Raw genomic sequence first — 16713 nt, 5'->3', positions numbered from 1 at the left:
CCGTGTGTCCACGTTTTAGACACGAACGTGATTTATTTTTTACAGTTTTTGATCATCCGGCTGAGCCTTATACACTCAGTCAGATTTTATCCGACAATGACCATGTGTCTGCTGTTTTTAGCTTTTTAAAATCAATAAACGTTTTTGCCCGTATATAAAATTTACATTTTATTGCGATTTTCTATTGATTTATCTTTTATACCTTTTAAAAATTTGTTATATATTTTGACATAGTGACCTAAGCCTTAGTTGCTAATGTGTCAATGAAATCAAAACCAACCAACTTTATTTATATCAACTCTAGAAGGAAGGGGATGAATCAGATTGGTCCACTGGATATCGATGGTTTGACTGTTGAAGATCCTCAGATAGCTGATAATCGGAATGAGTATTTTGCATCTACATTCACACGCGAGGAGTTATTAAGGGAGGAAAATACCGGAAGTACTATGATAGGGTGCTTAATGATTTTGTAATAACTGAGAGCAAAGTAGAGGAGAAATTGTTGAAGTTAAACATAAGAAAGACACCTGGGGTTGGATGGGATCTATCCAGTTATATTAGAGGAGGCGGCAAAGAAAATGAGCAAACCCTTAGTCATGATTATGTGAGCATCCTTGGACTCACGAGAAGACCCCACAGACTTGAGATGTGCAAATGTATCCACAATTCATAAAGGGGGATGTAAGAGTGACACAAGTAATTACAGACCAGTTTAACTTCTGTTCTGGGGAAAAAATTGGAGTCGCAGGTTAACGAAGCATTGCGGGATCATCTAGACAAGACTACCATAATAATTTAGACACTGCATGGGCTTGTTAAGGGAAAATCTTGTCTGACAAATTTGATTGGATACTATGATGTAGTTACAAAGGAACTGAATGCAAAAAATGATTTTGATATCATATTCTTGGGTTTCAGGAAAGCTTTTGACACTGTTGTGCATGGAAAACTGCTGTAAAAATTGGAGCAGTATGGTATTAAGGGTAAGTTTCTACAATGGATAAAAGGGTGGTATTCAATGGACTTTGCACTTCGTGTACTAATGTTATTAATGGAGTCCCTCAGGGTTTGGTGTTGGGCCCACCATTGTTTTGTATATTTATGAATGATATTGATGAAGGTAAATCAGGCTTAATGTCGAAGTTTGCAGATGATGTAATGGTTGGCAGGTTGGTTAATAGCAGTGTGCTACTGCTACAGGATCTTGAAAATTTGGGCAGCTGGGCTGACAAGTGGCAACTAAAGTTTAACATTGACAAATACAAAGTACTGCATATGGTTTAGAAGTAACCCCAGAGAAACGTACCAACTTTGTGGTACTGCACTTAGGGTGGTAGCAAATGAAAAAGACCTGAGAGTAATTGTGCAGTCAGATATGAAGTTTTCTGAGCAATGCATACAGGCTAGAAAAAAGGTCATGGGGTATTGTCAGTGATATTCAGGAATTTTGCTAGTAGGGAAAAAGAGGTGATTATCCCTTTGTATATGGTCAGGCCATGCCTTGACCATATACCTTTTTGGAAGGATGTAGAGTTGCTTGCATGTGTACAGAGAAGGGTAACAAAATTTGTGAGGGAATGAAGAGGTCCTCTTACCAAGAAAGGCTTGAGTTCTGCAAATTTCAGCATCTGGAGACTTAGGCACCTGTGAATTTATCTGATTGAGGTTGTTGTTGTTGTTATTTGGTTTTTAGGAGCATTAGCAACTAAGGCCATATTGCTCGGGGATATGCGGTGGTCATTTCCTGACCTTTCCGCATCCTCCGTATTTGGTGGTGACGGGCTCGAACCCCGGTCTAATCAAGAAACATGTGCTACGCACTGCTGCTCCTTCCCACCTGGCTACGGAGGCGCCCTGATTGAGGTGTATAAGGCCTTGAATGGGTTTAGTATGCAGAATTCTGATGGGAGTCTTCCTCTTGCTCAGATTAAGAACCTGAGGGGGGCATATTCAAATTGAGGAACGACAGTTGTAGAATAGTTGTGCGGAAATTTGCTCTTAGCCAGCGGTTGGTTAATTGTTGGAACAAACTTCCATCTGTCCAGTTTCCAGGAGGAACTGGACAAACTTTCAGAGGGAATGAATATGTGAAATTGTGTTGTGTGTTTTTTTTTTTTTTTTTTTTTGGTTGATGCTATATACGCTTGCTTTCTTTCGGCACCACCGTAGCCAGGTGGGAAGGAGCAGCAGTGCGTAGCACACGCTTCTTGATTGTACCGGGGTTCGAGCCCGTCACCACCAAATACGGAGGATGTGGAAAGGTCAGGGAATGTCCACTGCATATTCCCGGAGCAATATGGCCCTAGTTGCTAATGCTCCTAAAAACCAAAAATAACAAAAAATAACGCTTGCTTTCTTGCATCACATGCCTCCATTACTATTATTTCTATGATATATTAATATATTCTTTGAACATGCATTCTTGTTTTGATCCTTTATTATTTGCATAAAAAGAAAACTCTTAGTTGTTTATGGATGTGCTGTTTAGGACTTTAAATGAGAGGTTTCAACATCCACAAAGAAAAGAACAATACAATATCATTTAGGTGCATATTCATAGGTTTATGAAATGTGTAACATTTTGTTGGTATTACATGCTTACACAGATAGTGACACAACAAGTAAAATTGGGATGGAAAAAAAAAAGCTGCTGTAAACACTGTTGTGTCATTGCACATTCTGTCTGTATCCTTCCATAATCTGCCTGTATTCTTATCCCTGATCATTACTGTCTTCCCAATTAATAGATGACATGTAGATCTTTACTGTTAGTTCTTGTTAACAATTGCAACACAAGTTGTCATCAGCCACCTTAATACTCTGTGATTGTAATCGCTTCCTGCTAATGGTTCTATTTTCAGCTATGTGTTTGCTATCAGCATCACAGAAGATGGTCAGGTCCAGAATATTTTTACCTCATTACTTTTTCTAACATGCTAATACTCATAGCAATCGTCTGGTTTTTAAAAATCGTCTCCCATTATTTTCCTTTCCAGTTGTTCCAATCAGTATGGAGCAGCTTGAAATGGAATCTTCCATAACAAGTGCTGTATTATGGGAGTTTTCATTCTATCTGAATATGAAGGCTCCCATCATATTATTAAGATCACTCTCAAGAACAAAGAATATTTCATATTCTTTGTTCATGGGATTGATCAGGTTAAAATTTTAACCTTACTTGCCAGTGAATCAGGTTTAATTTTTCATGTGCAAAGGTGCATTTTCCTAAAACTAATTCATTTAAAAATGTTGGTACATACATTGATACATGTTACTGTTTGCAGTTTAGTTTTTTGTTTCATAATTGATATATATTAAAATTTTTTTTTTTTTTTTTTTTTTTTTATCATGTCAAATTTGTATTGTTTTCTACATAGTTAACTTTTCTCCCTTCCTTATTTCCAGTGTTTTTTGGGACTTATATTGTGCAGCTCCTGAAAGGAGAGACACCTGTGAGCATTCAAGTGAAGCAAAAGCATTTCATGACTATGTATGTGCATGTATATTTTTCATTACAGCTTTTGTTGGATGTATTTACTTAAATGTTAAAACAAAGTTATGTATTTTGATAGCAACTGAATACTCATGTTCAAAATAATTTATTGTTTAGATTTGTCATAGATACCATTGTTCAGATATTATCCCGTAATTTATTTTAAACATCTTTATACGGTTTCTGCTTTGGTCAACACAAAAAAATTTTGGACAATATGATTTATTAATATTAGCTTTCGACACCCCTGTCCCTCCCAGTCATTGTACACTAATTATTTTGGTGAGCATGTATTTATTTTATTTTATTTTTTTCTTCTACTATAGTAGAAGAAAAAAAGTAAAAGTGCAGATGGAAATGATCACAGTACAACCACTCCCTGACTTACGTAAGGGTTGCATTCCGTGGAACTCTACGAAAGTCGGAATTTCCCTAAATGCTTATGCAGCACTTGCAAATTTGATTGAAGGAAAAGAGAGATGTTCATCAAACATGTAAATAGAATTATTTATTCAATTTTTTTATCTAATGCTCAGGAAAAACTACAAAGTGCACAAAATTTCAAAATTATAAAATTACAAAAAGAGAGAGGAGACGGGCATAACGTCAGCAAGTTTTACCTTTCGAGCATCGTTGCCAGAATTAACTCTCCAGCTGATAAGCACACTGCTGTGGAAGTTGAGAGCTGCGCAGATTTAGAAGAGGGTTTTTTCCCAACACATCACAAAATTACTCTGCAGCTGCAGAATCGGCATTGGCAACTTCACCACATAATTTAATGTTTTGTTAACCAGTGTGATGCTTGAACCTATTAAGCCATCTGTTGCTTTCCACGAACTTGGCTTGGGGTTTGCTGTACTTATGCTTGAATGGTCGATGGACTCGGGCGCTCGCTTCTGAATCTGATTTTTCATCCATATTATTAATAACTGTTCCATCTTCGATATAGCACCTGAATGCTGTTTTGTGATCACTGTTGATCTTAAATGCATTGATCCTTTAACATGTTCTTGTATTCACTGTTGAAGCAGCAAGACCTAATTCTGTGCAATAGATGACAAACTTAGTCCTGCTTCGTACTTCTTAATTAATCACCTTCATTTCTAAATCAATTTTGTTTTGTTTACTAGAACTTCCAGAACTTGCACTAAGTAAATGAAGATAAGATTCTGAAAATTTATTTCTGTTTTTTCTTTTTTTTTTAAAGATTGAACATTACAGTGAATGGGAACACATTTCACCATAATACTCTAATGGAAAAACCCACCGAATTCCAGTTATCGGTATTATCGCAAATGCAATAAGATGGAGTTTACTACCCATTTATAATAGAATGTGCTAACAGAAAAGCCCGATAAAACAAAGTGTAAATTGTTTTGTGGTAGCAACCTCCAGAAATGTTTTAGAAAAATATCACAAAGGCATTCAAAATTGATTCTTATAACAGAACATATAATAATGATGAAAGTGTAGTGCAACTTGCACTATAAAAACTACCTTTTAGAGAGATAAATAGCTTGGTTATATAGCAAAAATTTCAATCTCCGAGGTCTTGGAAAGGATTACCAAAAAAAAAAAAAACAATGTGTCATTGGGTTCACAATATGATATTTTCACGATACCTCCATTTATTCCTATGGGATGCAAAATATGTTTCCACAATTTTTTTAAGCTTGCACTGGCAAGCAAAAACTTGCATAAAGTCGAATTTCCCTAAGTCGAGTATTACGTAAGCCTGGGGAGTGGCTGTATTTTCTTTATTTGCTTACAAAAAATCTGTTGCAAAACATTTTTAAAATGTTCATGATTTCTTCTATACTAGAAATTCATTGCTTTTGTTCTTAACGGTAACCCAACAGCAGACATCTTATTAGGGATGATTTCTTTTTTTCCCTTATTAATTGGAGGAAGCGTAAGGGCAACTCACCATGGGAAATAATTTTTAAATGCACTACAAGATTGAAGGAGATGGTTTATGTATGAGTACTGCAAGTACATAATTTCTGCTACCCAGGTAGTATGAATGCATCATTTAATTATATCTCGTATTGTGACTCATCTTTCACAACAAGTGGCTGAGGTATTGCACTGCTTTGAATAATATCTGGGAAGTTAAAAATCCTTCATTATAAGACATTCTGATTTACTCACCACTCTATTTCTTTGTATTAGAGAAAGACTAATATTATTTATTCTCGGCGGATACCACCACTCAGATGGCACCTTTTTGAAGCTTGTTGGCTTACTCATCAGTGGGTGGGCAGGTACCCTGTTGTTGCAATAGTGACAACCCAGTTATTAAGTATAACTCTACAATATGAGAGATGCTTGATGGTGTGTGTGTGTGTGTGGTTTAATCTAAAAATATATCCTTCACTAAATGCTAAGAGTATGAAGTATGGTTTATGCATGGACACTGCACGTCAGGGCTCCCACTCACAAATTTAAAAAAAACTTAGATTGCAACTTAAATAAACCCAAAAAAAAACCTAGTTTTCATCATATAGTATAGCAACACAAATAAGATAAAACTTACCATGCAAAAATATCTTTTATTTAATTGTAATCAGAATTTTCATCCCATTCAGTTCCCTCCACATTTATTTTTTGAAGTTCTTTCATTTTTTTCAAACGTTCTTCGTATCTTTTATGACAAGTTCCGTGTATGACTTCTTTTTCCAATTCTGATTTAGGTTTCCATGTATAGCAATTTTGATTAGATCTATTTATCACCTGTTTTGCCATTAGTCGATTTTTCACAGTTTCTGGTTTAAGGGAGTTTGTGGCTTTTGTTTTTATAGGGTTTACTTGGGAGAAGATTCTTTCTATGCTTGCCGAAGAGTGAGGTAAAATAGTTAGACTGGTCATAAAGTTAGATAAAATCTCATATTTAGAATTATTAAAGCCATCTTTTACATTAATAAACAGATACCAAAACTCAGGGATGGTTTTGTAAGAGAAATCTAAATCTTGATTTAAACGAAATGATCTCCATTCATCATCTAGAAGATCTAGTTTGTCTTCAGAAACAAGGTGAGGGAACTGCATTGCTAAATGGAAAATTGAGCATGGCGAATTGGCACAATCATGTATCACTGCTGGGTCAAGAACATTGAGACTGGCGATAATTCCATTATTTAGAGGAAATCTTTTTCTGATTTTCATACAAAGTTCAACAAGAAATTTTAAACAATCATTTTTAAACCTGCTTTCACTGTCACCAAGCGGTGTTGAATTTAATAAGGCCATACAACGGCCTCCCAAATATATTTTATTCAGAGGCTTATGATTTATTGCATTGCTTGGATCAATTTCGACCAGCTTGCACGAAGTAATGACTTCTTTTATGAAAAATCTAAGAATATTTTTATACTCAATTGAAACCATTGAATGAAGTAAGTGCAATCTGAAATGCTCAGATTGAAATTCAATATTCAGGCAGTTTATTTTCTCCAGTACATATCCTAAAAACAACAACATATGCTTAGTTCCTTTGGTGATCATAGTATTGTAAATATTCTCTGCACCATCGATTTTATCAATTTTTGATTGAGACTGAAAATAAAGAACTAACGCATCCCACTGCTCAATAATAATTTTTATTACATTGCCACGGGATAACCAACGTGTTTGTGCTAATTTGGGGATTTTATGCTTAGTATCTACAACATCTTGAATCATTTTGAACTCGTTTAATCTTTTACTACTACGGGAAAAATAACAAGAGATATCTTTTATAAATATTTCTAGATATGATGGTAGTACCTTGACTGAATGACTAGCGCATAATGCAAAAGAATGGCAAACACATCCCATTATAAATACTGATGGTACATCCTTTTTTAGCAATGACTGGAACCCACTCTTAGTACTCATCATAGTGGCACATTTATCACTATCAAAGCCAACGAGATTACTTATTTGAATGTTTTTTCCTATGAAAAGATCTTTTACAGCTTGATAAAGCCCTTCTGAAATACCATTTTCAACACAAACAGTGTCAAGTAACACATCTACAACATCAAGTTTTTGAATATCAAAATATCTAACAACAACAGCTAGAACTTGTGATAAAGATAAATCTGTACTTTCATCTATTATCATTGAAAACTTGTTGTTTCTGCATATGTTAGAAATGTATAATTTTTCATGATAGGCTATGCCATCTTGTATAAGATAAGAGACTTTAGTCGCCTTCATCTGAACTTGTTTTGCAATATTGCTATTATGAAATGCTTTCTTACATGCTTCTATAAGGTGATCACATTGCGCAAATGGAACATTATGCTCAGAAATGAGTGCAGCAATTGTTAACTCTGCCTTTGCTACTTCTTCATTTTCGTAGGTTTACGTTTTGTGAAGAACGTGTCTAACATTGAACTTGTCTTAGCAATATTTGCACTTTTTTTTATGTTTAACTGTATTTTTATGCACGAGTAACATTGATTTATTGGCATTCTTTAATTTCATATCACAACAAATACAGTAAGATGCACCTTTTTCATTACTGTCTTCTTTCAACCAATCCTTTAATTCCAGATCTTCTAACCATTCATTTCTAAAATTTTGAGTATACCACCGTTTACGCAAAACATAAGCCTTTCTTCGTAAGAAGAAAGGCTTAAGTTTTGCAAATTACAGTGTCTGGAGACTAGGCACCAGTGAGGTGATCTGATAGAGGTGTATAAAGCCTTGAATGGTTTAAGCATGCTCAATGCTGATGGGATTCTTCCTCTAGCTCAGAGGAATCACCTGAGAGGGCATAAATTCAAATTGAGGAAAGACAGATGTAGGATAGACGTGCGGAAATTTGCCTTTAGCCAGAGGGTGGTTGGTTGGTGGAACAGACTTCCATCCCTTGTGGTGGAGGTTGATAGCCTAAATAAGTTTAAGGCTCAGCAGCACAGGTATTTTGAACGAACAGAGGGGTGAAGTGGAAGTGGGTTTTTTTTTTTTTTTTTTTTGGCTGATGCTGCATAAGCTTGCTTTCTTGCATCAAATGCCTCTACTAATGCTAATATTTACTCATCTTTCTCTGTGGGGAACAAGTTTCAGACATTGTGGGCAATTTGTGGGTATGGCTAATTAGCAATTATCTTATTTAAAATGTTCTATAAAATAAAAAATAAATCACTAATCCATTAACATAAAATAGAAATAGTCACTACAATTTAAATTTATTATATCACTGTATGTAGTATACGCATAAATGTAAAAATCACCCCAAATAATGCAATAATACCACGAACGATCACAAAAGACTGTGCAGTAAAGACCGCCTTCCACCTGCTCAATAGGCTGCGCATACATGTTAGTAGCACGATCATGTATGCTTACATGTATGAACATGTAAGCGTAATTTCATAGTGTAGAACCCTGCGAAAACTTTGAAATCCTTTTACATTTGTAGTATTTTGTACAAGCACTTGAGATATTACAAATTATGATTAGAATATAAAATTAAGAAAATTGTAAACTGTTATTAAATGTATTAAATTTTATTGTATTTACAAGAAATAAAAATAAATTTTGACTTAAAATTAAAAATTACCGAAAAAACCCAGATAATGAGATATTTTTGTGAAAAAAACCTATCAACCCAGATGACAATCAAAAAACCCAGATCTGGGTGGAAAAACCCAGGAGTGGGAGCCCTGCTGCACGTACATCATTTCTACTACCCAAGTAGTATGAATGCATCATTTAATTATATCTCTTATTGTGACTCAACCTTCACAACTAGTGGCCAAGTTATTGCACTGCTTTGAATAAGTAACGCTTCACCAGTGGAGAAGACTAATGTACTTATTCTTGGCTGATACAACTCAGTTGTCACTATTGCAACAACAGGGTACCTGCCCACCCACTGATGAGTAAGCCAACAAGCTTCGAAACGAGACCATCTGGGTGGTAGTATCTGCTGTAAGTTCTAATATTTTTAGAACTACAAGATTATTATTATGTTTATTAAAAGTCATCATGAAATTAATAAAAATCATGAAGAGTGTGAAATACAGGGACATTCAGATAAAAATAGAATTCCAAAGTTATAGGAAATAGTTTTGACATTATTTATTTTGAGTTCAGCAAAGCATTTGACACATTCTCCATGAGAGCTTACAGATTGGGATCATGGATAAGATTCTAAGGTGGATCAGGAGGCAGAGGGTTATGATTAATGGCCATTCTTCAGATTTGTCTAATGTTAGAAGTGGAGATCTCAAAGTATGGGTTCTAGAATTACTGTTGTTTCCGATTTTTACAAATTGCATTAGCATAAGTAGAGACATATGATGCAGGGAAGTAATCTTATACAGCTTCAGCCAAAAAAAGTTCCCATTTTACCTGTACATTCACTCCAAACGTTTGTCCACTTCTTCCTTGAATTTATTTAAGATGTCAACTTTACAGTGATGGAAGTTTTTCCAGCAATCAACTACTGCTGGCTAAAAGCAAATTTCTGCACATCTATTCTGCAACTGTCTTTTCTTAGTTTGAATTTATGCCTCCTCTAGTGCATAATCTGAACAAGAGGAAGAATCCTGTCAGCATTGAGCTTGGTCAAACCATTCAAAGCCTTATGCAATTAAATCAGATCACCTCACACACAAGTGCCTAGTCTCCAGACACTACAATTTCTTTTCTTTTTCTTTTTTTTCTTTTTTTTTTTTTTTTTGTTAGTTGTTGGCACATCGGCTTCTGTGGCCATAATTCACCTCCCCAAAGTTTTTTGCATTTTACTGTGATTCAAGCCTGAAGCAGGATTCCAACCCGCGACCTTTGGGTTGCCAGACAGGCACTCTACCTACCTGGCTAGCTTGGTCGGCACTACAATTTCTTAGAAAAGAACAACCTTTTGTTTCCCTCACCAATCTCGTTCCCCTTCTCTGTACTCGTTCTAGCAGCTCCCCATTCCTAAAATGGGGCCTCCAGACCTGTATGCAGTATTCAAGGTGTGGCCTGGTCATTGCCTTATTCAAAGGGATAATCACCTCCTTATCCCTGCTGTCTCCTGTATATCATTGAAAACGTCCCCATGAGCTGCTCAGAAAACTTCATACCTGACTGGAAGTCTTTTTCATATCAGGAAGTCTGATAATTTATATGCATCCCATGCATTTTTCTTCTCTGTCATGAGTTTCATTAGTTCTTCTGACCTCCATCTAGGCCTAAACCTTGAACAGTATTTATTAGTGTATGAAAAGCCTAGTAGCTTCCAAGATTAATTCCTTAACTGCTTCCCATTTAGAATTTGCTGTTGGTCCTACTTTATAAAATTTAAAAAAATCTCTGAGACCACTGTAGTCACCGTTACGAAAGCAAAAGCTCTTCCCTTTCCCCCCGACATCAGTACATGCGATCACCGTCGTCTTTTGTTTCATTTATCTCCATATTCTTAATGCATCGATAATCAGATCAAGATTATTACTCCCTCTGGTTGCCTCTTGAATATGCTGCTGTAGAAAACAAACATCGAATAAATCCACAAAAGTCTTGCTAGTGTCTGTGAGTGAACAACCCATAAGTTCCAGTCAATATCTGGGAAGTCAAAAATTCTCCATGTAAGACATTCTGATTTACTTACCAACTCTATTTCTTTGCACAGTTGTTAGTTGTACTCATCAGAGTCATTAGGCTTATAACGTACTCCTACTCCCATATTTGCTTTCCCAGTGCTTATGTCACACCAAACTGATGACCCGACATTGCACTGTCCACCCATGTCAACTGAATGCACTGCCTTAGATTTTGTTTTTTAACTAACAGCATAACTCCTCCTCCCTTCCTGTCATTTCTGTACACATTGTATCCTTCAAATTCTGATGAAGGAATAGAGAGCATGATTAAAACATTTTCATATGTTAAGATTAGAATATAGTTAATGATCAGAGCTAAGCTGCGCTCCTGGCATTTACTTGAGTAGGCTTTATTTGATGGTCAGAAAAGTAGCAGCTATTTTTTATTTAGCAAATGTAAGATGATATCAAGCATTTGCTTGTAGAGATAGGAGTTTATAATTCCACTTTATAAGGCAATTGTAAGTGCAGTCTTACAGAATACTGTCCATATCTGAAAAAAGACCTTCTTGGAAGGGATCTAAAGGTAGGAACTACCTTGGTAAGATTGTTAGGAGGTGCCCCATGAGGAAGCAAATGTGGACTGTTGGGCGGGATCTTGACAACCAGGCACCTTGGGGAGGGGGAACCTGATTTGAGGTCTCTAAGGACCTGAGATGGGATAGCAAAATAAAGGTGAAATTTTCATTATTATAAATTATTCCAAAAATAGGAGCCATAAGTTAGAGTTAAGAGGCAGGTGTTTCTTTTAGCTAGCAAGTTGTTAATTACTAATTTAATATTAAAATAGCATGAGTTTTTCGTTTTTAAGTAACTCATCCTTGAAGTGGTACTTCAAAAAGAAACTCGTGTTATTTTTAATATTAAATTAATAAGGCAGTAATTTGATGTTTTCAGGCTATAATTCATATCAGTTGTTAATTACAGTAAGTTTCATACTCGAGAAGGGGAGATGCTGGTTTTTACCTGTTTTTTCAGTTTGCATATGTACGAGGTGTGACAATAAATTTTCGAGAATAATTTTGTTTCCGTCAAAGTGGCTAAACTGTAAACCGTTACATCCTTCTGCTGTGTAGCCTGAACCCCCCCCCTCTACCTGCATGCAAAGTGTAAATGTCGTCAATCATTGTACAAGCTGATTCGTGTAAAGACACGTTTCAGTTACATGAGAAATGGAACGCAATTTAGAGCAAAGGGTTGTGATAAATTTTTTGGTAAAAAGTGGCGAATCATCAATGGATATTTATGAAAAGTTGACCAGAGTTTATGGAAGTGATACCATGTTGAAAACACCCATTTTCAACTGGGCAAAACAGTTTCAAGGAGGACGTGAATCCATCAGAGATGCTGAGCATTCAGGGTGTCCTTCCACGACTCGGCATGATGGAAACATTGTTCGTGTGCATGATCTTGTTCGAAGCAATAGGCAGTTAACCACAAGAATGATTGCCGAAAAACTAAACATTAATCAGGAAAGTGTTAGATTAATTTTTACTGAAAATTTGTTGACGAGGAAAGTGTGTGCAAAGCTGGTATCAACAAAACCTCTCTCATGAGCAGAAAGAAATTCAGTTGTCGAATTTCTTTCTTGTGACATTCTCAGGAGACGTTGGAAAGTATTGAAGATGTTCCAGATTTGCTTTCTCACGTAATTACAGGGGATGAAAGCTGGGTATTTGCTTATGACCCCGAAACAAAAAGGCAAAGTCAACAATGGAAGGGCGCTTCCTTGCCAAGACACGAGAAAGTCAAAAGTGAAAACCATGTTAATTTGCGTTTTTGATCGAAAAGGAATCATCCACAAAGAGTTTGTTCCACCCAATGAAACTGTCAACGACAATTTTGCCTTCAAGTTTTGGAAAGGCTTCACAAGCGAGTCAACCGGGTTTGATCTGAAATTCCTTTGTCATAGATTTTGCATCATGACAATGCTCCCGCACATTCCACCATTGTAGTGAAAGAGTTTTTAACTTCAAAATGTTGCAGCGCCCTCCATATTCACCTGATTTGTCTCCTTGTGACTTCTTTTTATTTCCTCAACTAAAAAAAGGAGTCATGAAAGGAACGCATTTTCAGTCAGTTTCTGAAATTCAGAGTAATGTAACACAGGTGTTAAAACAGATAACTAGAAAGTGAGTACCAGAAATGTTACGATCAATGAATCCTACACTGGAATGCGTGTACAGCCTGCAGGGGACTATAATGAAGGCAATGGCCTCGCATCTGTATAATTTTCAAAGTTAAATTTTTTAATGAATAATTCTTGAAACTTTATTGACACACCTCGTATATGTGCATGTTGTCTTCATTGTCTGTTCATCTGCAGTAATAGAATGGCTATCAGTGGAGGATTTCATGAAATTTTATATTTGGACTCTTTAAAAATATTTATTTAACCATTCTAAATTTAAAAAAAATTACATGAATAAATCTGGAAATTATTATATATTTATTTTTTCTTACAATTTGTATGGAAAAAAATAAATTCATAGATTAAATCTAATTTTAATACAGCAGTATTGCTAGATTTAGATCTCTGCATGCTTCGTATGTTTTGTTGTGCAAAACCCATGTATATGGTATCTTGTATGAACACACAGAGAGAGAGAGAGACTTAAAAAAATACAGGAGTGTAATAAATATTATACAGTTGTAATTAAACTGAATGGTTAAGTTTAGAGAACATAAAACCATAGTTTTTTTTTTTTTTTTTTTTTTTTATTAAATGCTTTATAAAGTTATAAACTTAATAATTATCTGATAAGGAGATAACTGTGTTTACTTTTCCCTTCTATTAATTATAGAAAAAGAAAAAAATTCAATAACTGTAAGGGAAAAAAAAATTGAACAAATCTTGATATCTGATGAACTGTGCACATTAACTAACTTGTTTCTTTTTATATACAGTAAGCGGCAGTTATAGTGATCACTGGTTATTAGAATCAAATATTGAAGAACTGATTCAAATCAATAAAATGCACTAAATTTGCATCATTTATTAGAATTGCATCTTTGCTTATAAGAATCAATTGTGAATTCCTCTGGATAGTTTTCTAAAACACATTTCTGGAGGTCACATTTATAGAGGCCTCAACCATAACACAATAAAAACAATTTGCAGTTTCTGGTTTATTGAGCATTTTCTGTTAATGTAATCCTGTTAGTGCAATAAATAGGTAGTAAACTCTATCTTATTGCATTTGCGATAATACTTATAGCTGGAATTCTGTGTTTTCACATTATTTTGGATGAAATGTATTTCCCCCTTCACTGAAATCTGCTCTTCGTTTCAAAATGTAAACTTTGGCTCACTTGCGTGTAACGCGTTAGTTCCAATTTGTGTGTGTGCTGTATACTTTGTTAATTGATTGATGCTTATCTTTTTTACTGTATTTTAAATTTTACTACCCAAAAAAAATTGTCAGTGAACAGAAAGAGAGTGAATTTGAGTGCAAAAGATAAGTTATGAATTATAGAAACGTACGATAAATTAAACTTAGGCAATATGTCTCAAAGGGTAGCGATAGTAAAATTAGGAGTGCTTCGGTCATCTTAATTAAAATCACGTCATACATTAAACACTAATTAGTGAAACCAGAAAAAGGAAATGCCCAACAGTAGATGAAGTTCTGTTCATTTGGTTCAAACAGCCCAGCTCATTTAATGCACCAATTAATCGTAGCATTCTTCTTCAAAAAGCTAATGATTTTGCTGAAAAACTACACGAAGAGTTTAAGGCAATGGATGGATGGCTGACAAGAAGGAAGGAGAGGCTTGATATTTTTTATAAATAACTTCACTGAGAAAAACAGGAGTCCGATAGTTCTGCAGCTAACACCTGATTGAAAACCTCTTAGCAAACTGTGTTAAGCACTTTTAATCATGAAGAAATTTTTAATACAGATGAAACAAAGCTGTACTACAGGGCTACCCCAGACCACTGCTTGATTTTTAAAACTTCCTCTGCATCAGCAGGAAAGAAAATAAAGGACAGGATTACAGTTCTTTTAATATGTAACATGATGGGAACAATCAAGATGAAACAGTTAGTTATAGGCAAGAGTAAATCAGTAGATGTTTTAAAGGAGTAAAACGAATATTGGCATATTCAACTGCCTGTTGAATATGCCAATGCTTGGATGACAGCTTCTTTATTTGACGATTATCTTCTTAAATGGAATTTGCAATTGGATAAAAAAAAACAAAAAAAATTGCATTGGTGTTGAACAACTGCCCAACTCATCCACAGTTGACTTTCAAAAACGTTGAATTAGTTTTTCTACCTTTGAATACCACATCCCTGATTCACCCTCTCACCCAGGGAATAATAAAAACCTTTTAAGACCTTTTATAGATGAGATATGAGGCAAAGAATCATCCAGTCTATAGATGAAGGTTTGTGAACATCATCCAATATCACAAAGCAGATAACTGTTCTAGATGCACTTCATATGACAATGAGTGCCTGGAATGAAGTTTCCAAAACCTGCATTAGAAACTGTTTCAAAAAAATGTGGATTAATTATTCATGATGGTCAACTAAGTCACGATACTAATCACGTTGAAAAGTAGCATAGAAAAAGACATGGATGAACAGGAGTTTAATGATTGGGTGGGCATAGATGGTGATCTACAAGTTACTACAGCTTTAACAGATGAAGAAATTACCCACTCTGTTACTGATAATTTTGCCAAGGAAGAGGAGGAAAATGAAGATGAACCCGAATTAATTCCAGTTACAAAATGGCAAACTCGTGAAGCTATAGCCGTCCTGAGGAGAGTGTTAGAAGAAACTGGGGCAAGTGACTGTGAATATAGACTGTTATAAAATATTGAAAAATTATAAGTAGACTTTGTAGTGATAATTTAAAGCAATCTAAAATAGATGATTATTTTAAATTATAATCATATAACAAAGTTTCACGTTTACTATGTCAATTTGCTATGTACGTAAGCATAAATTTATTTTTATTTTCCTAACCTGTTGATTAGCAAAATAAAAATAAATTTATGCTTACGTACATAGCAAAGTGACATATTAAACATATGTCACTTTTCTTCAGATTTTCGTATTTCGTGTATCATCTAATTGGTAATAAACCTTTTGTAATAAAGTGTAAATTTGTGCTTTATTATCTTTATTTTTATAGCCTCTGGATAATATTTGTAGATTTCAGCTTATTAGGATCACTGTTTATTAGAATCAAAATTCAATTTGCAAACATGATCACTATAACCGGAACTTATTGAATTATATTTATTTATTTTTTGGTTGGTGCAGCAGGACTGTCTGTGATAGCCAAATCCTCTGCTTGCACCTTCACGATGTTGGGACTGTTAGTAATCCTGAGTATAACCTCCATGCACAAGCAAACTGTGGGTTGACCACCCAGGTATGAATCAACGTAAGCAGCGGTCGAGGTGTGGTGCCCACACCACATGAAAGAATGCCATCCCTCATATTACCAGGCAATTCTAGATGGTAGATGATTCTCAACAACCATGCAATACCACGACTTTGCTTATTGGAGGCTTGAAATGGTGGAACACATGTTTAGTCTCCAGAGCTAAGTTCTGTTCAACCTTTCCCTATCTCTTCCATCATGCAGTATGACTTTTGAGGTTATGATGAACATCAAG

General features: G+C 35.2%; 1 protein-coding gene across 6 annotated transcripts in view; it reads left to right on the top strand.

The window, feature by feature from the left end:
* The window catches only part of LOC150077541 (single-stranded DNA-binding protein 3-like), a 729210-nt gene that overhangs the window by 52666 nt on the left and 659831 nt on the right, over positions 1 to 16713 (top strand). For all 6 annotated transcript variants that reach the window (XM_090386678.1, XM_090386675.1, XM_090386677.1 and 3 more), the window contains exon 5: positions 3409 to 3493. In XM_090386678.1, the coding sequence (XP_090242804.1) occupies positions 3409 to 3493 (85 nt within the window). The remainder of the gene's footprint in view (positions 1 to 3408; positions 3494 to 16713) is intronic.

The sequence above is a fragment of the Mastigoproctus giganteus genome, chromosome 12, assembly GCF_048544385.1.
Source record: "Mastigoproctus giganteus isolate SK-2022 chromosome 12, ASM4854438v1, whole genome shotgun sequence".
NCBI classification, from domain to species: Eukaryota; Metazoa; Arthropoda; class Arachnida; order Uropygi; family Thelyphonidae; genus Mastigoproctus; species Mastigoproctus giganteus.
This window is presented reverse-complemented; position numbering and strand designations above follow the sequence as displayed.